Source organism: Amblyomma americanum, chromosome 7 (assembly GCF_052857255.1).
Source record: "Amblyomma americanum isolate KBUSLIRL-KWMA chromosome 7, ASM5285725v1, whole genome shotgun sequence".
NCBI lineage: Eukaryota > Metazoa > Arthropoda > Arachnida > Ixodida > Ixodidae > Amblyomma > Amblyomma americanum.
Genome location: NC_135503.1, coordinates 28,945,613 through 28,968,521, shown reverse-complemented (window position 1 = coordinate 28,968,521; position 22,909 = coordinate 28,945,613). Strand labels below are relative to the sequence as shown.

The 22,909-nt window shown below is 44.9% G+C and overlaps 1 protein-coding gene across 1 annotated transcript; it reads right to left on the bottom strand.

Moving 5' to 3' along the window:
* Positions 1 to 1,396: 1,396 nt before the first annotated feature.
* Positions 1,397 to 22,763, bottom strand: Tsr1 (Tsr1 ribosome assembly factor). The gene is made up of 20 exons (XM_077631599.1): positions 22,607 to 22,763; positions 22,352 to 22,422; positions 21,770 to 21,856; positions 21,577 to 21,689; positions 20,990 to 21,068; positions 20,552 to 20,671; positions 19,097 to 19,167; positions 18,446 to 18,602; positions 17,573 to 17,731; positions 15,859 to 16,006; positions 11,010 to 11,242; positions 10,688 to 10,752; positions 10,136 to 10,228; positions 9,585 to 9,726; positions 9,052 to 9,103; positions 8,167 to 8,372; positions 3,470 to 3,572; positions 2,492 to 2,632; positions 2,133 to 2,207; positions 1,397 to 1,617 (listed from the first exon to the last, which is right to left on the bottom strand). The coding sequence occupies exons 1-20, from the start codon at positions 22,719 to 22,721 to the stop codon at positions 1,427 to 1,429; spliced, it is 2,421 nt and encodes an 806-aa protein (XP_077487725.1). The 5' UTR covers positions 22,722 to 22,763; the 3' UTR covers positions 1,397 to 1,426.
* Between the last annotated feature and the right edge of the window lie 146 nt (positions 22,764 to 22,909).

Sequence of the window (22,909 nt, the reverse complement as noted above, 5' to 3'; positions counted from 1 at the left end):
TAAATTGCATTCTTGCCTCATGTGTTGATATTTGATATTGAAAGCTGATGTGAAAGCCACAGCTGCATCCTAATTTGAAGGGACATTGAAGACACCTCCATCCAAATATTGCTCATATTAAAATTCGACTGCGTGGCCTTTTGTGGTTCTGTTGGTTTTCGGCCGCAAAAGATATATTAATAGCCAAGAAATTTGGAGCTGGAAATGGAACATTTTTTCCCGTCATTCGATTGACACTTATGATTTTGATGTCGAGAGAATTATGGATTCCGTGAAAAATGGTTGTAGGTGGATGGTGGTAGTACATATGGTCAAGCTAGAGAGATCAGCATACAAAGATCAGCATAGCTTCTCTGTTTTCAGTGAAAGTAGCTTTGTTTTAATTAGAATAATGGACTGATACAGGCCAACTTCAATTCGTCCTCACTGTCCCATCAAGCAAAGCAAGGCCACAGCTTCAAAAGGCGCTCTTACCACAGTACTGAATTGTCGTGTAGTGTGTCTTTCATTAAAGCAAACCAAATACACCTAATCTGGGTGCATTCCTGAAGTCAGAAACAATGGCTCCTTGTGCAAGCGGCTACGGTATCGCCGTAGTACAGTGTTAGTTTAATAAACAGCTATTCGGTTAAAGCATCTCATGTTTAGTGCATTCCGACAATTATTATTAGAACATTTGGGTCACAAGGAATTTGTACTTATTCAACATTCCTATAACAGCAACCCTTGTCTGAAAAAAATTTATCAGCAAAGAGTAGGATATACATATAATGGATTATTTACCATGACGAGAGAAACACTGACAGCCAAAAAATTCACTGGACATTTCCCCCTAACAAAATGTGAATTGCAACTATAGCTGGTTGGCAATATGATGACGCACGATGATGAGGTGAGCAATACTAGTAGAATGCTTGTGAGGTGACATGCCAGCAGTGGTACCAATGATATGCAGTACCATTGTAATGCTACCAGTATCATGCATTTTGCATGACGGAGCAGCACACACACATGCATCTGTGCCCATGAAAGCAATGAGCAACAATGCCTGTTTGTGAGCCACTAGGCGGAATAGCGGGCGGCCATGGTGCGGCGCGCCTCCCCCCTTTCCTTTGTCCTGCTGCCACTAGTACCCTCCTCCCCTGCTTCCATGCGTGCTGTGCCTCCACTTTTCTCCTTGCACTCCTCTCTGTCTGCACATTGTGCGTGCGGACGTGACTGCATCGTGCAAAAACCAAGGATGTGGCACTAACAGCCACCACAGTAAAATCAGTGACGCAGCATGTTCCCATTTTTAAAAGGAGAAGCTCTTCCGAGTCTGAGCCGCTTCTTCCTCTCAGAAAGAACAAACTTTCAACTCGTGGCAAGCTCAATGTGAAGACCACATGCTCAAGAGTCAACCACTGCTTGCATTTTAATTTATGTTTTACTCCATCATGCTGAATGCTTTACATTCCTCACGGTCGGCTGTTGAACGCCCCTCGTAGTAGGGGGCAGGCTTGCCCACTTCAGGGTCGTACGTCCATTTGGGAAACATACGCTTGTACAGGTGCATCAGCACTGTGTCTTGAGACTTCAGCTGGCCATTGAACACACATTTCATGTGGCCATGCGTGCCTGCACAAATTCCATTAATAAAAAAAGATCAGTTCCAGAAATCCATACCAATCCACAAACTTCATCCAAATTCCATTAGAAAGAAATTCAGCCATCTTGAAACCTCTATATGGCCATTAGAAATGACGGGCAGGAGTGAGTGGCATCTCATGCAAACATATGCCATTTTCATAATTTCGGCTGCATGACAGTACAACAAAATACGAACACAGTGCATTAAGAGGTCACGGCAGAACAGGGCCGAGTATCCCTCTTCCCTAGGCTGCTACGCAGGATATGTGCGAGTTACTGGGAGCATTACAGTAGATCAAAAGAGGTAAACAATGCATAAAGCAAAAATTTCCAACTTTGCAAGTTCTGTACAGCACCAACAAGGCGCAACCCACCAAACGTAGCTATCACACTACAGCAGCAGCAAGAGTTCATTTCATTTATTAATACCCTCAGGGCCGTTTGGCATTTTTTAATGCCTAATGCACCTGCAAATAAAAGGGACGAACAAAACAAAAACACACCAAGTGGCTCCTTGATATGTCCTCTTCTTCCATATTTGGTCTTGAGCTCGACAGGCTTGAACCACAGTATGTCATCTGCAGAAGGGTACAAAAATACCCATGAGAGACAAAGGCAGTGAGCCAGCCGCATTCAAGCCTGCCAAAACAAACCTACAAGACACATTAAATTCGACAACAGCAGGAGGAAATTATCTGTGACAGCGTAGGTTTCCTTCACAAAGGGAGGTCAAACAGAAAATTACAGGGAATGAAATTCTGAGTCGCTGATTGACACTGTGCTGAATCCTAACCAACAATACTTTACGGGCCTAATGAGCACAGGAAGGATTAGAATACGTTGGGCGGATGATGCGACTCACCCCTGTTGAAGAACATGTAGCGGACGACGGCGGACTTGCGGTTGATTTTGAAGGGGTGCCCACTCAGGACCGCTCGTTTGACGACGACCCGGTCTGGATTGGCGTTCAGGACGGCACCAGACCCAACAAGTCTGTGCTGGCCTGTATGAACCGACATATAACAAGTGAGTGAATCAAAATCGAAAAGCAGGCTACAGCTTACTGCAGCTAATACCAAGCTGTGTAACATTACGCATAGCCCACAAAAACATATAAATATGTGTACACATTTGCGCAAGCACTATATATGCAGGCCTCCAAATAACTTCACGTGAACAATGTCCATTGACATTGACAATGTCCACATGGCATGGTTGGGAGCTTTTTTGCACCATGCTCACATGCAGGATTAGCAGCAAACTAAAAATGGTTCAAGGTGTGCTAAAAAAAGAACAAAGAAATGGAATGTATTTGAAAAAACAAACAAACAGCAAGAGTGCGGTGCAGATATTGAAATTAAGGCCCTAATTAGGACTACTAATGCAAGAGAATGCCAGGTACTCTAGGGCATCACACACATGCACCTCATGAGAAGCTAATAAAAGTAACAGTCCAGTGTATTTAAGAGAAACCCTAAAGCTGGAGTAGATTTCAATTAGGGAGTAATAACGCCCCAATAGTAATCAAAGTTCCGCACCATTTCCATTTTGAGCTGATCAATTTGGCCTCGCCCTACCATCTGCTAGGTGTACTGGTCAGCTTAGTATGTAGAGTGACTGCCCCAGACAGGCAGTAGTTCCCGGTTCAATACCTGAACTGCAACAATTTTTCTCAAATGGCACAGCCTCTGAGAAAGCTGTATACCTTTCCTTCATAGCCAAATGTTTCCGCTCTTGTGTACGCTAAGAGCAATATTTCCCAATTGTTTTGCATTAATATCTTCTGTCACACATCACCAAAATGCACGTGAGATGTTCTAATGTTCGAAAAGTTATGTACCGTTCTCATCCTCTATGAACACCACTGCAGAGACTGGTGGGAATATGATGGGCGCATACATTGTAGCAACAGACACGGCATCACTCTTGAGGAACCTGTCATACTGGAAAAAGCAAAACAAGAAAGCAGTTATGATGTGCGTGTGCTGCCAATTCAATGTCCCCACAGGGAGTTTACCCAGAAAATCTAAAGAATGCCATATGTGAGTTCACTAGACCAAAACACCATTTTGCTTACTTGACCACGATTCCCCATTTTTACAACTGAACACCTCGCAGCTGTGCTTGAGATGGTGCACAATGAAGCAAAGTGTCAACAGCAAATTAGTAGGCCTCGAGCTTTTTGCACGCTAAGGTTTACTACTAAGGTGCACATCACGTCATGCATTAGTGACTATTACAGTCAAACATCAATATAACGAACGGGGATGTAGTGAATTACAGGACATACCGAACTATTCCTGATATTTTTAACAAGTGCATGCAATTTTTATTTCATATATCGAGCGCGGTTGGCTATAAAACGAATATATCGAACTTCCCAGAGCCAAACAATGCCCGTTCGGATGGCAGGTGGTAGGCTTCGCTGCACTACACATGTGACTGGTGGTGGTGCTTTTATCTCGCACTCGCCTACAGCGCGCTACAGAAGATACAGCGGCTTAGCGAATTGGTAGCCAGGTGGTCAGCACGCGTTCGCGCCTCTCGCACCCATCGACAGCGCCCCACCAGAAGCAGCGGCACGGCACGGACGGATGTAATGGAGGGGGTGAAAACGACGACTGCTTTCGCTCTGACACACCATAGCTGATGCGATATGGTTGCCATGCGGGAACGCCATCCTAGCTGGCGCTCGGCCTGCTGTCGTTGTGTGCTTGCACAGCTGTGCAGGGAAGCCAGCATAGCTGGCACTCGGCTTCTTGCGACTTCTGGAATTGCCATGAGAGCTTTCGAAATGGTGCTAAATCTTCGGAAAAGGTCTCCCTGTTTACCTAATAACGATCACCTGATTTGCTGTCCCTTTAGTGATTAAACTGCGCTGCTCTTGGTGCAAACTTTATAGTACCAATTACGGCTACATCGAACAATTTTGTGATTTTCATTTCTTTGTTATAAAGGTATACATATAATAAAATGCGCCGGCAGGCTCGCGCTATTAAATGCGTTGCCATAAATACATGATGCATTTCAAGAGCTTTCAAGTCCTTACAGCAAATACAGAGAAACTCCCCACAATTCAGAAACCTTTGTCAATCATTTGCTATGTGCATCACAATTAAAGCATTTAACACTTCTTTGCACTGAAAACCTGAAAATTTGTTTTCTGCAAGAGAGATACACAAAAGAGGCAGTCTACAGAACAGAAAAATCTAATTCTGAATTCTGGACAACTAAAGAGCAGCAAGTAGCCATGGCAATCTACATTCCAAAGAGTTATGACAGCTATTTCAGTTGGTGAACCAACATTCATGGTGGAGGTGAGGGGAACTATGACACACAACTCCCAACACATATTCGAACACAGAGTTCTGCACAAAGAACAGCTCCTCGTTGCAGTGACAGCTATGTGAGGAACTTTCTTCAGGGTCTACGGCATTGTGCAATAGTGTGGCCACAGTTCAAAACTGTCGTATTCACTTCCACATTCCACAACAGAGTCTGTCTGTTTCCACAAACATATTTTTCTTGTACAGTAGGTGGTTGCGGAGGTTTCCAACTATGACATAATACAACTACGATGATGTATAAATCACGGAGAAGGTCCTTCATCACAACACTATCACTGGAAACATGAAGGTGTGCATTGGGCTCTTGTGATTCCTTGCTCATTAAGAAACTGTGTCTGAGGGCTAATTTAAACATTTTGAAGCTCCTTAAAATTCACTGTAGCCCCGGCATATGAATGCTTTGATATTAACCTCAATCCATGAGCTTTGCTGCTGCAGTGAACAAATGCCAGACCTGAAACCATTTGAACTTACGCCCTTAAAAAAAAATGTGGTCAGTGGTGGCAACAGCAACATGTGCACTTGGTAGCTGTTGTAATGAGAATGCCCACTGCTTTTGGCTGTGCTAAATTTAAAAATGACTGTGAATTTCAAGGTGCTTAAAATGCTGACTACAATCTGGAATGCATGATCATGAGCGTATGAGAGTGCTTGGGTTGTGTCTTGTGTAGCAAAATGATGATAAGGCCGCATGCCAGAGGTAATAAAGAACATGAAAAAAATACAACAAAGCTTCTCAGTACAGTCAAACCTGGATATAACGAAATTGAAAAAAGTTCGCAATTTTTCGTTATATCCAGGTTTTCGTTAGATGCAGTTTTGGGTTAAGACTGGTAAGGATCATGCCAAAACTAAATAAAAATTCGACAGATATCAATTCAAGTGAACTCGCCATTCAAAGAATTTATTTAATAGAGAAAAACTGCGTAATTTTCGCTTGCTGTTTTTGCCCAATTGAAGCCACTACTCGGCGCTTCAAGGAAACTAAGGCATCCAGGGCTGCTTCATCGTCCTGCGAGCCGACGAAATGGCGCAGAACGTCCACCACGTCCATCAGTTCCCTCGCGGTGGGCACAGCACAAAACGTATCAGGCTCTGACGAACCGCCACCTTCAAGGCTATCCTTAACGGTTTCCACAAGTGCCGCATCAGTCATCTCTTCCATAGCCACGGCGCCGTTGTCCACGAACAAAAAGTTGCACAGCTCGACACCGTCGGGCACCCCACCGTTCATGCGTAGTTCATCCCACGCTTCTGCGACCTCGGGTGGGCTTGAAAGTTCGTCTTCAGTGACTGTAGCTTGAATGGCCTTATTTACCTGAGCCTTGGCGAAGCAATTGGCGATCACTTGTGATTCGACCTCTTGCCACGACGCAGCAAGCATTCCGATTGCTTGGTAGATATCCACTTTTGTTGGCCGTTCAAGGCGGATGTCCAGGTGCATCTTTTGTATCAATCGACGGCGGTAACAGCATTTAAAGCTGTTAATAACCCCTTTGTCTAAGGGTTGTACCAGAGAAGTGCAGTTAGGTGGCAAATACTGCAGCTCGACGTTCGAAAGCTGTAGGCCTTCCACATGGTGCGCGGAGCAGTTGTCAAGCAGCAAAAAAATGCTGCGAACTTGTCGCTTGACATCTTGGTTGAGCTCCTTCAGCCAGTCGGAAAAAATTGCCCACGACATCCAAGCTTTGGAGTTTGCCACATATTTTACTGGCATCCGCCTTGTTCCTTTAAAACATCCGGATCAGGCATTGCGGCCAATAACCAATAGGATTCGCTTGTCGCTGCCATCAGTGTTGGCGCAAAGCAAAACCGTCACACGGAGTTTACTTTGCTTTCCACCGCAGCAGTCTTCTCCTTTTAGTGAGAACGGGCGGCTCGGTAGCATTTAATAAACCAGGGCCGTCTCATCAGCATTATAAATGTCGGCAGCTTCATAGTGGCTGAAAATGCCGGGAAGCTTCTCAGCCACCCACGAGGCAGCAGCATCGCTGTCTGCGGAGGCAGACTCGCCAGATACCACTTTTCCGACGACATCGTGCCGGCTTTTAAATCCTTGTAGCCAGCCGTTACTCGCTTTGAAGTCGTCGTGGCCCAGGATGCAAGCAAGATCTATGGCTTTCTGCTGCAAAATCACGCCACTTATGGGCACGTTTTGTGCTCGTCTGTCCAAAAACCATGCAAAAACGGCGTTGTACACATCAGCATACGTCGACGTCTTCAGTCTTTTCTTTTGGGCACTTGTGCCCGACTCCATCGCACTGCGGATGCTTTGTTCTGCAGCAAGAATGGTTGACAGGGCGCTGGCTGGTATATTGAAGCGGGCAGCGACAGCCTTCTTTTTTTCGCCGGCGGTAACCGCATTCAAAATCGAGAGCTTATCTTCAAGCGACAAAACTTTGCATTTCCTCACAGCGGAACTCATCGTAACGAACCGACACCGTAAACACACACCAGCACACGCACGTCAACATGCTGACGAAGAAGAAGAAGGCTTACCATAACTGCGCCGCAACACCACGAAGAATTTGTCATAGTAGTGCCACCTAGTGTCAAGCTACAAAATGAAAGCTTAAAAGTTGCTACGCTTGCCACGGAGCGGCACTCAACATCATCATCATCACCGAGGTCTGCTTGTTTGCTGCGATTGCAAGCGTTCTGCTCGCGGTTTACTTTACCTTTTAATATAAAAACTTACTTAAACAATATTCATTAAAGTTGCGCACTGCCCGGTCAAATTTCGGGCAAAACATTACAAGATACAGCTCGATGATCAGAGCCACGGATTCGTTACATCAAGGTCGACTGCCGCAACGAGTTCGTTACATGGAGGTCGCCTATACATGGGCTTCAATGGGGGATGTGCTGGGGAATTGAAAAATTTCGTAAAATCCAGGAATTCGTTACATAGAGGTTCGTTACATAGAGGTTCAACTGTAATACTGAAGGCCATTGTTACATTATTGCAAAAACTCCTGCAGCCCCATTTCTCATAAGCTCAACGGCGCAAAAGCATCAAGCTTCTCTGAAGGCCTTAGGCTTAGTGAAGCTAAACTTGGAACCAATTCTACGCACAACGTTCATGGGCCCACTACTATAAAAGGTGAAGTTTGCTTTGTTTTGTTAAAGTCAGCTTTTCAAAACCTATGGAACTGTCTCACAGCACTCTGATATGAACAGGCCAACTCACTTTGTGCTTGTCCCCATTGGTGTGTGCCGAGAAGATGGGGCAGGCGGAGAAGCGGCGGAAGCCAATGTGGAAAATGAGTCTCTCCTTGGACTTGATGGGATCTGTGTAACCAGGGTGTCGCTTGATGGCCACATTGAGCACAGACATCTTCTGCTCGTGAGGAAGCAGGCCGAACAGCACCAGGGGATCTCCTGCCTGGACCGCATCTGGTACATGGCAAGAGCAAGACAGTACCAACGCCGTCAGAAGCAGTAGAGGCTGCCATGTTAAAGCTACACCTCGTCAAGCATTTGTCAGGTGAACGCATGCCAATTTGATTTGAAGTTTGAGACTAAAACGTTTGCTATGTTTGCTGGCATAATGACTGTAATGTTTTCCCATAAAATCAATTAGAATTCTGCACTTGTGTTCATTACAACTGTAAAATTTCAATGCAAAAAGTTCCAACGAAATCAGATGAACAATGTACAGGTGTGACCATGTAAGTGCATTCATCACACTCCACAAACGTGAATGCAGACGTACTGAAATAAAAATTGAACCTTCACGACATTCTGATATATGCGAAAGTATACTAATAAGCCAATAACTCAAACAAGTACCGATGCTGGTTTATTTGACAGGGCATATGCTTGATATGTCCTGCGAAGGAAGCATGTCTTAAGCTTGTTTTTATTGTTTTCAAGAAATTTAACATGTTTGCCTGCCTATGAACACCTTTCATTCAAATGCACCAGCAGAGGTAAATGGGTCTGACGGAAGCTGCACATATGATATTTTTCAGATTATGAGTTCGCATGCATGCAAAAGGAGCATGTCTACAGGATGACAGCATGCTACAAGAGATACGAAAATGTGTTGAACAAAGTATGCTTCAGTTCTTACCATAAACAGTCCTTGGTACATTGGCGATGTGGACGGTGACGTACCAGCCAGGCTACAATGAATGAAAAAGTTGTTTTTAAATTATGGAAAGAGTATTTCCACTTCTTTTAAGCTGCCATGCATTTAAGCTGCCAGCAAAATAGACTGGAAAAATTGGGGTTTGTATGAAGTGATCAAACTAGGTACGCATTACTGTTTATTTAAATGAAACTAAGCGGCTGCCTTGCTAAGCCAGCTGGCAAGATGAGCTGACATCGCAAGCTCAGTCTTTGCATCTTTCATGAAAAAACTGCACTTCAGCAGGTATCACAGTGTTTTAAGACCTCAGACAACAAGTGTTTTTGCATTTCTTCCACATAAGTACGCAACCACAACAGCAACAGGTCGAAACTAATAGGCTTCATTCAGCAGCATTTGAACATCCAGCCACCTTAATGCAGCTAAAGCTTCAGACTCGGAATGAATTTTACTGATTGGCTTAGAACTAATGAGAAGATTCTGAGCAAAGAATAGAGGCAAAATATAACACACACCATGGCACCGTCTTTTTCTTCATTAATGACTCGTTTCTTGGTCCTGGCAAAGTTCTCAAACTGAAACACCCGGGCGTAGTCTAGAGGAAGGTTCTCTTTAGGGTCCCAAGGTGATGAGTGGAAGCTCTTCAGACCACGATACCTGCGGGCATGTTGGCTTAGTCAACTGCTGAGACATTACGCATAAAATGACACACAATGCAGCGGCAGTCTGAAGTACATTAGACAAACCCTATGGGACTTTACAAATGTGTTCAGCTTGTTAGAAGTAGCTGAAATGCCATTTCGTGTGCGAGCATATAGGCGCGCAGCGAGCTATGGAAAGGAAAATCGTAGCAATAATGCTAAGCAACAGGAAGCAAGCAGAGTGGGTAGGGAACAAATGCGGGTTACTGATATTTTAGCAGAAATAAAAAAAAGGGGAAATGGGCATGGGCATTACATGTAATGCAAAGAACAGTTACCTGAGAGCCTCCAAGACTTTATTTTTTTAATCCGAAAGCAAATTAAACTCTGAAACCATCAACACGCGGTAAGTTTTGCAACCTCACCTTGCAAACCTTGTCCTTGCAGGCCGGTCGAGAGGGGTATCTATTTCGTCCGGAAACATCTGGTCCATGCGCTCCTCTCTGAACCTTACAAGACTGAAAAGAGGTTAAGTGCCTCGGATCAGCCCAGAACATGGAGTACAAATTAAAGTTTGACTATCTTGACTGAACGTCACATTTTAATGAAAAATTGGCTACTTTCACTGAAGACAGAGCTCTTATAAATTAGGAAAGGCCAGCAAATGTTGCACGTATCATTGCCATATATTTTTCTCAAGCAAGCTGCAATGACATCAAGCACTCCCTTGTTTGAGGCTACATGGCCTAGAGCAACAAGGCTATGTAGGTCACAGAAAGTGGCAAGGGATTAAAACATAGGAAAAGGCAGAACAGAGCAGAATTACCATGCGAGTTCAAGAGGCAATAGCAACTAAACATTGCCTTATAAAAATCTACAACATGTGCTTTCACTGCTAAACACTGCCTTATAAAAATCTACAACATGTGCTTTAACTGCTCAGATAGGTTTTACTGTTTCAAGCAACGACTGCATACCTAGCTTTTTCCTCTTCCAAGTCGAGGTGGTTGTCATATCCTTCTTTTCCTCCAGCAATTGAGATCTGAAATGCATTGTCTATGATGTCAAAACGCCTTAAAATCATGTCAAAATTCAGCGAATTTTCAAAAACATTCAAAGTTTAGAAAACATGGAAAGTCTCCAAAAGAAAGTTATCAGTACCTGAAAAGTACTCAGCACAGGAGACTATCCAATAGCTACGCTCGATACTGGTGCACTGCCCAGTCATGGCTCAGTTGTTTTTGACTTTACAGCCATCAAGCTTTAATTTACTCATTTGCAGCCCACAACTGTACCCACCGACTCTGTGTCGTCGGCAATGGTTGCGTTGTCAGTGTCCGACACCTCCTCGTCGTCCCCGTCCATTGGTTCGAAGCCTTCTCCTCCCTCTTCTTCGTCCCCACTATCGGCATCAGAATCTGAGCCTTCTCCGCCGCTCTCATTATCCAAGATCCAGCATGCCTGGTAGTCGGATGTGCCTTTGGGGACCTTCTTAACCACTTTCTTCTTTGACGAAGTCTGTGACTGTGTTGCTGGAGAACATACCAACACAGGCAAAGGGAAGGAAAACAGCAATCAGTAAAAAAATGTACTCCCTCCAGGAACACTTACATGGCTGGGCCGCAAGTTTTTGTGCAGTGCTACAGAATACACAGCATCAAACAAAACAAGCCCACGAAGCTGAGCCCAACATTTTTTCGTAAAATTAAGTTGTGAAAGTAGTAAAACATTGTCTAGTAACATATTCATTGCTGCAGTGATTTTTGAAGCCCTAATCCCTATGCGTTGCGGTGCACTGGAGGGCCACCCTTAAATTTTCTTGGGTGCGATGTGATCGACTAGTGAACTAGTGGCAAAGCCAGCTTCTTGGACCATCAAGAGGTGGCAATAGCGAACTAGCATGCATGCTTTCCACGGGCTCTCTTAAAAATTTGAGCTGCCCCATGGCTTCATCGCATGATTTGGTATTTGTGGCCACACGACATCAACACACAACGTTGCCCATAAATGACCCACAATGCAGTGCACAAAAGACCATTCCAGGAATTCATTTTCACTTTCATTTTGTATTTTAGTTTTCATGAATAAAAAGTTTCAATCTTAGACAACATTGCCGCAAATTAAGCCCGTGGAAATAAAACTATGCATGGACTATTTGCTTTCACGAGACAACCTCATCACTCTGCAATGGCCCATGAAAATACAGTCGACCGCAAAACAGCAAAACGACCTACAATGTACAATGAAGGAATTTAGGCATGCCCAAAGGCTGGTTTGTTGCTTTACAATGCACACATGTAGCAGCGCCACCACTGCCCTTCACAGATGTCCCTGAGCTGTGATGCGCATAGCGAGTGCAAGTTGACACCACAGTGAAGACAGCACAGGAGAATCCAAATTAAGTAGTAGCTATGGTAACCACCACATCAACACAAATAAAAAAAAATCTGCAGCCGGCCGCATGGCCCGAACATTCTGATGAGCAGCACTAGCGTTGCCTGCCGGTCAAAAAGCAAAACTAAGCACTATGATCTTACGATCTCTGTGCTCAGGAAACCACCACTGGTGAACCCTGTGAACAACAAGCGCTAGCATGTCGACTAAGATGGCAGCTGCAGCAGGCGGTTTTGCAGCGATCCAGTTGGGAGCTGACAAACTGACGTAAACTTCAGGAAGTGCTTGCCGGCACATTCCACCTCTCTGCAGTTAGTAAGCACTATGTGTTGTGCATGTGTTTGCGTTCTGGCTAAATGAGCTGAGCATACATGGTTTTAGCCATTTTCTTTGCTCCTTGGGGCGTTTGGAGCAGCATTTCTTGCAACGTCTCGGGATCACTGCTATGACTGCAAGCAGTGCAAGAATATCGAAGCACCAATAGTGCTTTCTTGGCGAAAAGTTGCAAATTGTCAGTGCTGTCGCGAGTGGCCACAAAAACAAAGACACTGCAGCCAAGAATGGGATCAGTGCATCAATGCTGTCAACATTCCTCTAAGATACAAGATACAAGCGCAAGTGACACAATGTGGGACAGACCCATCACACAAGAAAATTGGAGCAGCGACTTTCCATGATGCTGACATTGCCACCCACACATGGTTTGCAGATGTATTAGTAAACAGAGTTCCTGTCAGTGTGAAAGCCAAGGAGGTTGCTTGCGCATTTGGTGTGTAAGAGGCGTTCAAGACAACCAATGAATGGGTGAGGAGTTTCAAACAATGGCATGGCATGGTTTCAAAACCACAGCAGAAGAAGAATCCGCTGCGCCGCGCAATCTTGCATACAACTGACAAGAGTTGGAGCCAATCAAGGTGCTGCAGGAGTACAGATCAGAAGATATTTTAATGCTGAAGAAACAGCTGCTTCCTGAGAGAACGCTCCTTGCGAAGACAGATCGTTGCAAAGGTGGAAAGAAGCCGAAGCAATGCTTGGCCGCGCTGTTTTGTTGTAATGCTGCAGGTACGGAGAAGCTGAAGCCATTTGTGACTGGCGCTTCAGAAACGTAAGCAGCCTTCTGGCTGACTATGTGGCCAACAAAAACACCTGGATAATGGTGGAGTTGTTTCAAGCCTGGCTTCAGCAGGTGGAGAAAATGATGCGGCTACAGAACCACATGATTACCCTTGTTGTCAGCAATTGTGCTGCACACAAGTTCCCGGTGCTCAAGCACATGAATGTGATTTTCTTTCCATCGAATTGCACTTCCCTGTTGTAGCCATTAGATTAAGACATAATACGGTCTGCAAGGGCACACTATTGCACAAGAATGCTGCAACAAATTCTGCTGAACCTCGAGCACAAGGTTGAGTTGCTAACTAAGATAAATGCTCACCAAGCCACTGAAATGGAGCATGCCGCAGAGCATGCCGTGAACCTCGATGTGGTAAGGCCGGCTGCAGTTGCACAATCCATAGAACAACAAAGTGTCCAGAAGAAAATTAGTTATCTATTTCTTTCATTTATTATTTTAGCCTTTCATCAAGTTCCTCTTCAATTAATGTTAAATAAAGAGATTTTTTTTCCTGAACGTATATAGCTTGCTCTGCTGAGCAGTCATGGTGGTAGAACCCTACTGTTACGCTTATTATGGGACTGCAGAGAAGAAACATACTAGCTGGGAAAAGCAAGAACAGTGCGTGAAAAAGTGAAACACTATTGTGCGCTGCATTATTAAAAATTTCCCACAAGCCAAATATGTCTCTGGAATTCACAAGGTTTAGTGGCTCTTGTGGACCTTTTGCATGCGCAGAATATCGTACGTGCCTTGTGACAGCTCCCCAGGCACCTGTATAGCTGTCGGTAGATGAGCGGCAGCAGCGAGGAGGGGTGAGTGGGGAGCTGGTTAAGTTGCAGCCCACATGCGCTTCTGCGCTGCTGCTTTAATCTTGCACAGTTCCTGGATACGGGAACCTCCAAACTGCATTTTGTAAGCTTCAGGGGTCAAGAAAAAAAAATGTGGATGACAAAAGCCTCGGAGCCAACCCACGGAACTGCACCACAGCGTTGCCTGCGTGCCATCTCTCGCCACATACCGTATTTACGCGCATAATTTGCGCCCTCGCATAATTTGCGCACCCTTAACTTATCACCCGAGTTTACAAAAAAACATTTTTTACTAGCATATTTTACGCACCGCGCTGTGCTAGATCACCATCATGCACGCGGGCTCTAACCAGTAGCATTCGGCTATTCCGCGTGTTTGTTCGGAAGGCTTTTTGAATCTTTTGTGCACTGGACGTCCATGGTGGTGTCAAGGGCCGCTGTCACAATCGCGGCGGCACCAGCGGCATCGCCACTCGGAACGGCCAGCAGCGCTTCCAGGGAGGATCGGCAGCTGATAAAAGAGCCAACACCGCTGTTTCTTTGGCTGATGCATGTGACTCAACTGCCGGCTATGCTTTTCTTGGTGGCTCCGACTGCTTGTGTTTGGTTGTTCGGTCGTGTCGTGCGATGGGATATCACAACTATGCGGCAAGTTTCAAACTGCTTGTCAGCTCCTTATCACAGCTCGGAGCGGCGAAGCCAGCGAGAATAACCGCGTGCGCACAAGTTTGCCCATAGACGACAATTGTTGTGTCGGCAAACTTGTGCGCATGTGGCTATTCTCGCTGGCTTCGCAGCTCCGCGCCATGATAAGGCGCCGACAAGCAGTTTGGTCAACGCTCACGCGGTACTGTTAAAGAATTGTGTGGTGTGATAATTGATTTATCGATTCGTGCTAGCTATCCTGGACGAAGTTGCAAAAGCAAACTTACGGAATCTGGAACTACCGAACAATTGGCTGGGCCGCAAGCGATGACGCTGTTTTAGAGTCTTATTCAGCTTCATGCATGCACCTTCATGCCATCCCGCAAAAAGGGGGGGGGATGCGCGGCTTTTCATTTAGAGTGAACCTTTTTTTCGGGGGGGGGGGGGGGGGGGGGGGGGGGGGGGGGGGGGCGGCGGCCAGCGTGGGGTGCAGATCCCGGTGCCGACGTATATGCAGCAACATACACTATACCTAAATTGCGCGTTATGACCTTTGTGGAGTTCTTTAAGTCGCGCTCGCGAAATCCTCGCGTAATTTGCGCACCGCATTCCCTTCTTCGAGCCCTAACTTCTGAATAAAAAGTGCGCAAATTATGCGTGTAAATATGGTAGTTTCATTTTTGCGCTTATGGTCATATGCACTCACATCACAGCGGCGATGGAACTGCACCAACAGCTGCAACAAAATTCACACTCCCTGTAACCATGTAGCACGCAGCAGTGTGCTTGAAGACTGCAAACACCATGATGGTCAAGTGCTAATGGAATGCAAAATCCCGGCTCAGCCGGCGTGTTGTTGGCTTTCCGTGCGAGCTCTACGTAAGCGAGGTAGAACAACAGTGCAAAGGGACATTCATGATGTACCATGCAGGAATGCTGCCCCCTATGTGACATAACAACCAAGTTTATATTGCATGGGTGTCTGCGTGAGCTAGAAAGGAAGGGACTTGCTCATGAAAACTTAGTGGGGAAATCACAGTACCCAGGGATGTAACAGCGGGTTTCTACTGTACATGCTACTGGCCAGAGGGCCTTATGTGAAGGGCATTTGTCACTTTGTTCTTAAGTTGTGTGCGCCTCGTCCCATGTATCTACTGGAGTTTCTGGTGGTGCCAGCCCTCACCTTCCGCTTCTGCCAACTCTTCAGGTGTGGGCCAGGTCTGCTCAGCATCCATGTCATCAGGCACGTTCTCAGATTGGAGGGACTCCTGCTTCGAAGGGTCAGCCTTCTCCAGAAGCTTGGGTGTCAGGTCCGCCATTTCTACAGACTTCTGTTAGAAAAAAAGAAAAACAGGCTCCCCTTCACTGTCATCTTCTAAGCCAGTGCACAGAAGCTGCACAACAGCGAGTCCTGATAAAGCTGAATTGAACAACAATTCAACAATCCTGCAATTAAATGAACATATTTCATTTCTCACCATACCCCCTGCCGCCCCTGCATGAACAACCACAGAGTGAAATAATTTCTGTGAACACCAAAAAATAAAAAGTTGTGCCTTCCATGAACTCTATGAAGCTACAGTGGAATTCTAGTTTTTGGTTGATTGCTCCCTGCTGCAACAGTCTTCACTGAGGGTAAGAAAAGTCGAATACTAATAGATACTGAATCGCTTATCATCCTCCCATAAAAAATTTTCGACCTTGCTTATGCAGCACTATAAGGCATCAGCGATTAAAAAGCCCTCTGTGTTTTCTCTCTAAACTTACACACTGGACCGAGTGGGAGAAAAAAAAATATTAAAGACTGGGATCACACTCCCCCCACAAAAGCATCACCCAGCCAACGCGGCTCAGTTGTCTATTTTTTTTGTTACCGCTTGCTATCCCATCACTGCTATACAAACAAGGAGAAAATGGAAGGGAGACAAGCGCCAACGTTTCCTATACACCGTGCACCCTGCCATCTTCACTGCTTCGTCTATCAACATTGTTGTGGCTTTAAAGCGAGAGCGTTAAGGAGCCCCTGTCATAGAAAAGCTAGCATTGTTGTCGGCGTACGTCGTTGGTTTCTTTGACTGGAAGCGAAAAATAAACGAAAAATCCCGAGAGAAGCAACCCAGGCGGCAGGTGGGCCACCTATGCCACGAGACCGTGTGGCATCATCACAACCTGCCCATCGGACTGTGAACAATTGCCCACCGCAGCACGTGGTAATTAAATTAATGATTGGTAGTGAGAGGTTGCTCGGGAATAGTAACCTGGGTTGCACAAGCACCACTGGTGGCAGTGCCTACCATTGCAGGGATGTGGCGCATCGCTTAACCACTGTACAACTGCGCCAGGAGTGGTATGAGGACTCCCGGGGATCTATGAGTGTAAAGTAGAGAATGACCACTTCCGCATATATGGGCCATAACTCATTGGCAAGCCAATGACAGGCCCTTACTGCTGACGTCACGTGTGCCTTACTATCTTGAAAGGCGGAATTCGAGCAAGAGACCGGCACCGGATGTCGCTGCGAGGTGAAGGAATGGGGATTTTTAGGAATTACGTGTAAATTATCGGCTTGCTTTTGAGGCCTTGCACACACCATGAACATTCAACAGCCTTTACTCCATGCAATTCAGAGATTTTATAACTGCTTTTAAAGCTGTTTCAAAAGCCTTTCAATTTGAGGTCCGCACATATTTCAAACAAATTTGCAGTCTCCTCTAAGTCAAATCATCAAACACAAAGTGTAATTATAATCACATATCCCATAAAACAGTGCTGTAGCAGCTAGTGTGATATGCCGCTTTAGCCTTCAAGAAAAGGAAAGGAAAACATCTGGAAATGTTACTGCTGGCATGTTAAAAATTGCATACAATTATCTGGATTGTGCTGGTAGCACGACTTACAGAACTGTCTCGGGACTTCAGAACCAGCATGTGAGGGTCATCAGGAGCATCGATCTGTGTCATCTGAAAGTCCCCGTGGCCTGGTATGTGGACAAGTGAGTTCACGCTGAGTGGCTTTCCCCTGATGTATCCCGACACCTTCAGTGTTCCCACAAGGTTCTGGAAAAATAAAATGGATGGAGGCGGAGAAATTTTCACTGGCTAGCAGCACTCCACACATATGCATGCTTGTCTAAAAGTTTAAATCCCGAAAAATGTCTCTCGTGATATTCTTATTGCAAAATTTGGACACATGCAAGGAAGAAAACAAGCAGGTGCCTCAGAACAGCCACAATCTGTAGATGGAAGCTGCTACTAGATATGCACACGAACACAGACCCCATGAAGTTCCAATGTAAACTGCAAGGCTAATTATGAGCATGCAACGGTCCCACAATACATATGTATAGAAAAATCGGACCTGGAAACTGCACCAACATGAAGGGATGGTTTACACACAAAGGGCTGCAACTTAACCAATGTGGCATCGTTATTTAGAGTTCCATATTTGTTATGTGATTATTACAAAGCTCAAATATCAGAAATCAACACCCACTTCGCTTAATCTAAGCTTACCACAAAGGCAACAAAGTTTAGCTGTAGTTTTGTTCCTGTAGAGGCACTGATCAGAATCACTTCTGCTTCAATGCGATATTCTGTAGTGAATCTGAAGGCAGAGTTGCTCTTCGGGAGACCATATAATCTTCCACTGCACAATGGATTCACATGTGCAGATTCAGCTGTCATTTTATTTTTTTCTAACCTCTGAAAACAAAGCCCACCTCCTTTGCTTCCGGGGACAGAAACAAACCAATCTGCTTCAAGAGCACTTACTTGGCCTTCATGAGTGCAGAACTCCACGCTCTCTGCCAGCATGTGTGGACGAGAATCTCGATAGTTTATCTGTCGGCGCTTCTGATCCGCTATCTGTCTCAGCAGCAGCAGGCCATCTTCTTTCTTGTCCACCGCACGGAGTTTCTCTCCTGGGAACCTGCAGTGGACACGGAGTGCTCCAAATGACAGTGCCATCATACATGCAGATTAGCGGGCCCCTGAAACAGTTTGTTACACAAAATAGGGCAGAAGAAATGTAAACAAAAAAAAGAACAGTAGGAGACAACACAAGTGGTACCTTGTGTTGTCAGTAGTATCTTGCGGTTCTGCCGTGTATCTTCCATGGTTCTTCGATCCTTATGCATTAAAAACTGTTCCGCAGCCAAATACTCCTAGGTTTTTAGACCCTTCCTCCCGCAAGCAAGAAATCTGTGGGCAAACCGCACTGGACCCCAGATATTCCATGAAGGAATCTTAAAAAATGCATCGAGCAAATAGTACCGCTCCCTCCAAGCGTGGCCGATAAATATGTCCCTGCTTGGAGTGCATGTTCTGCCTTAATTAACCCTGAGGCATAGTTATAGTTAAGCGGCTCCTAAAAAAAGGCAGACGATAGTGGTGTACCTGTAGATTAAAGAACTGCATGCTTACCTGGATTCTAATGCTTTGGTAACCTGCTTCCTTGCCTCTGACCGCTGCTTTTGTGGAAGTGCTTCAAGACCCTGCACAATACAGTCAGCAAAATTAAAAACAACCCTCGAATAGCAACAGGCCTGAATGAATGGAAGAAAAAATTATTTGGTAAAAGAATTCAGAAATGTGGTGACTTTAGCAGAAAAGCATCCCCTCAGGTACACAACTTCCAAGCCTCTTTAGGTAGTGTTGAGTATGGCAGTAAACTCAACAAATGCACAAGAACTACCACCACTACATATTCACAATCAACAGTCCATGCAAAAAGTGAAGAAAGTAAAAAAGAATGTAAATTATTTATAATGACACGAAATATGCAGCTAATGGTTACATTTGTAGCGGGCATACAAAGTGGGTCACGAGGGAAGAAATAAAGCAGGTGTGAAAGGAGGAAGAGGGAGAAAGAGTAGCTGTAGTGGAGGGCTTCAGATTAATTTCGACCACCTGGGGTCCTGTAATGTGCACTGGCATCACACATTACATGTGTGTTTTCGCACTTTACCTCCGTCAATATGCAGCTAGCTGCCATGGCTGGGACTCAATGCCATCACAACACGCTTAGCAGGTGAATGCCATCAGCCAGTGACCCACCCACCGTGACAAGTGGATAAAGAATAAATTTTTGTAGTAAATAAACTACAAATGCACCCTGCTTGGGACCAAACTCACTAACAGCCTGGCAGAGTCACCTTGGATCATGTTCTACAGAAGGCAACATGGAGTATAGAAAAATGCTGATCCAAATATTTCCCCAAATTCATGAACATGTTTTTCACAGCTATCTCGTGCAAAAATGTACAGCCAAGATGCACAATTTCCTTGCTGTTTTGCTGATGTAACATAGCATTGTGCAGCATTGTGATGCTACAAGGCAGGATCTTTGGCTGTATTCGCTATTTAACTAGCTAAACCGTCTTTTACACATTACATGCTTTTTGATAAACAAGCGGTCAAAAATGCTCGGGAGTTGTCTGTGCAAGATTAAAACCTAAGTCGTGCTGAGACACCAATTACAGCCTCCCAAATGCATAATACATTCAGCATTTGACATATACTGCATGTATATCATGTGTACATCGCTTTCAGTAGAATGTGTCACTGAAAGCCCATGATAAGTAAGTCTCCACCTCAAGGCATTTTCAATGCTTGCCTCTATCAGGATTTTACCAGAAAGCAAACCACCAATGGATGATCTCTCAGTGTACACACAAAGCTTACCAAGCATAAGAGATCACATAAAGGAAAGACAAGAGTGTTACGCAGACTGCTCTACACATGGTAAAGGGACAAATATAAAGGGAAAGATGAGGTGAGGGAGAGACAAAAGAAAAGATACAGCATGCCCACAAGCTTTAGGCAGTCTATTCAACCTGCATGACACAAATGTCTTAAATGTGCAGCTCTTAGACTGACCTGTACAACATGGATAGGAGATGGCAAACCCTGCGCAAAGAGCGTTGACAGCATCATATCGCCCACATCATCATAGCCCCCATCCTCGAGGGAGTACAGCAGCAAAGTTGAGTCAGCAACCTACATTATGACCAGACAGAAGGCAAGCGCAACAAACACAGAAATCAATGTCTGCAAAGTAGACCATCCTCTGCCTCCCTACATGCCCAAAATTTTCACAAAGGAGTCTCTGCAACTCCAAAATCAGATTCTTGAGGCTAGCTCCTGCACGTAGCAGTATTCCATTCCATTTATAACACAAATACATGTTAATAACACGAGAATTTTCTTACAGCTGACAAATTTCTTGTGTGGGCTAAATAAAAAAAAGAAGGGCAGAGAGACACCATAAAATACAAGTGCTTGCCATGCACAGTTCAATGAAGATGTTTCAATTACCTTGGCAGCATCAAGTGTTGCGTACACGTCTCCTGGCCTTGGAAGCACAAAGGAGTACCTCTTCTTAAACCGAGGCAGACTAAAGAAGAAAGCAAGGAATGATTTGGTAACAGTGTTCAAGATCATGCAATCATACAAAATACACATGCGTTATGTGGGAGTGCCGAACCACTAACATAGAACACACGACAACACAACACTGATGTCATTCTGTATTCGACCGTCACTATTTTGTGCTGCCACATGTCACAAGTGCAGGTCCTTTCAATATGAAAGAGAACAAAGTTTGAGAATACGATACATGATTACTCAAAAGTTGTGCGTGACAAGCATACTTTTTCTTGTTTTGTAACTAGTTTTCCTCTTTGCACATAATATCCAAAATTCATTTTCAACTTTGACACAGAAATAATATTAAAAATCTGTCATTCTGTGCAAACTGGGTGTCCCCGTTCATATTGGACGGAGCTGTACATCGCCGACTAGCCCACAGCTTTTAGGTTTAGTTTTAGTTTAACAATGAAAAAAAAAAAAAGGCGCCGACAACGATAATTCGATGCGCTCGACGAAAGCAAACCGCTGTTTACCTGATATGGCAGTATCCTTGACTGCTTTCAGTGACGACGGCGTCTTCATCGCAACTTTTTACAAGTTCGAGGAACTTGACGGGGTCTTCGTTTGCGTGCAGGGGGATGATCGCCTACGGGAAGACGCGAAAAATGTAAAGACCGGTGCTTCCGAAAAGTGCTCCACTATCAGCTAGCTGTGAATACGTCTCACCGTCAGGAAAGGTGGCACCCCGCTTCCACCGAGCGATCGCTTTCTTTCAGTGGCCTCTTCTCTCTTCAGCTTTCTCAGCTGCTGAAGCTGTAAGTCAGCAAAGGACGGTGCGAAAGTAAGTTCAAGTCCACTGACCGCAAGCTGGTAACACGAAACCGTAGCTGTTACTCGGCACACGGGAGATATCAAACATACTAAAAAGATTTTGCGCCAAAACAACACACACAACAAACTGCAAAAGGCACATCAAGCCGATTTAAACAGCAAAGTGGAGTTATAGCCTCATGTGCTGCCCAGCGGGCTAACAGAAAGCTACAGTAGTAACACTATCATTTTTCTTTCACGGCTCGGTGTGTTCGACAGGCTGTCACCTCAGGATCATTTCGCAGAGATGCTGTCAGCTGTCATCAGCTAAACCATCCGTGACAGCTCCCTAATAACGCATCGTAACACGCGCTCGCTGCATTTCTGCAACGGCGCGTGAGTTCTGTACACGGGACACTTTGCATTAACTCAACTCAGTTGGGACAATTGATAATTTACGGCTGGAAAATGCGCAAGATGCATCAAAGGGACACTTACCTGATTTTTTCGTTCCAGTCTTTTCAGCTCATGCTTCGCCTTGCGCGTGACAGCTTTGAGACTGACCTTCCCTAAGTGCGACAAAACACGACAGATAACGAGGAAACAGAAAATTTAAGGGAACCAACGAATCAACTACGCATGCAATCGACACTGCAATGCTAAAAGAAAGCACATGGCCTCACACGTAGACATGTAATCAAAAGGCTGGAGGCGTCAAGCTGACGCTTAAAGAGCTAATGGATAATACCTTACCCCTGCTTAGAGATTCCAGTGATCTATTGCTCCTGTGACGACCATGCTTATGCGTTTTGTTCTGCTGTTTAAAGGCTCCCGGCCTATGTGCCACATTATCGCTGCGCAGCGCCATGTTTTCTTCCTGACACTGAAGATGGTCAGGCTTCGACCGCACTGTAGTAATCACAACTTTCCGCAAAAACATGACAAAATAATTGTTTTAAAATACTCAATTTAGTTTTAATGAAAATATGTTGGAAAAATTAACAATTGTATTAGAAGACAAATCAGGTTGTGAGTTGTTGTTTCTTTACTTTCATT

Excerpts from the sequence above, each read along its gene's own strand:
- Tsr1 (XM_077631599.1), bottom strand. The coding sequence starts at position 22,721 with ATGGCGCTGCGCAGCGATAATGTGGCACATAGGCCGGGAGCCTTTAAA. Across the intron at positions 18,603-19,096 it reads ACCAAAGCATTAGAATCCAG|GTTCCCAGGAGAGAAACTCC; the intron begins GTAAGCATGCAG and ends TGTCCACTGCAG. Across the intron at positions 2,633-3,469 it reads GTTCATAGAGGATGAGAACG|GCCAGCACAGACTTGTTGGG; the intron begins GTACATAACTTT and ends CGGTTCATACAG.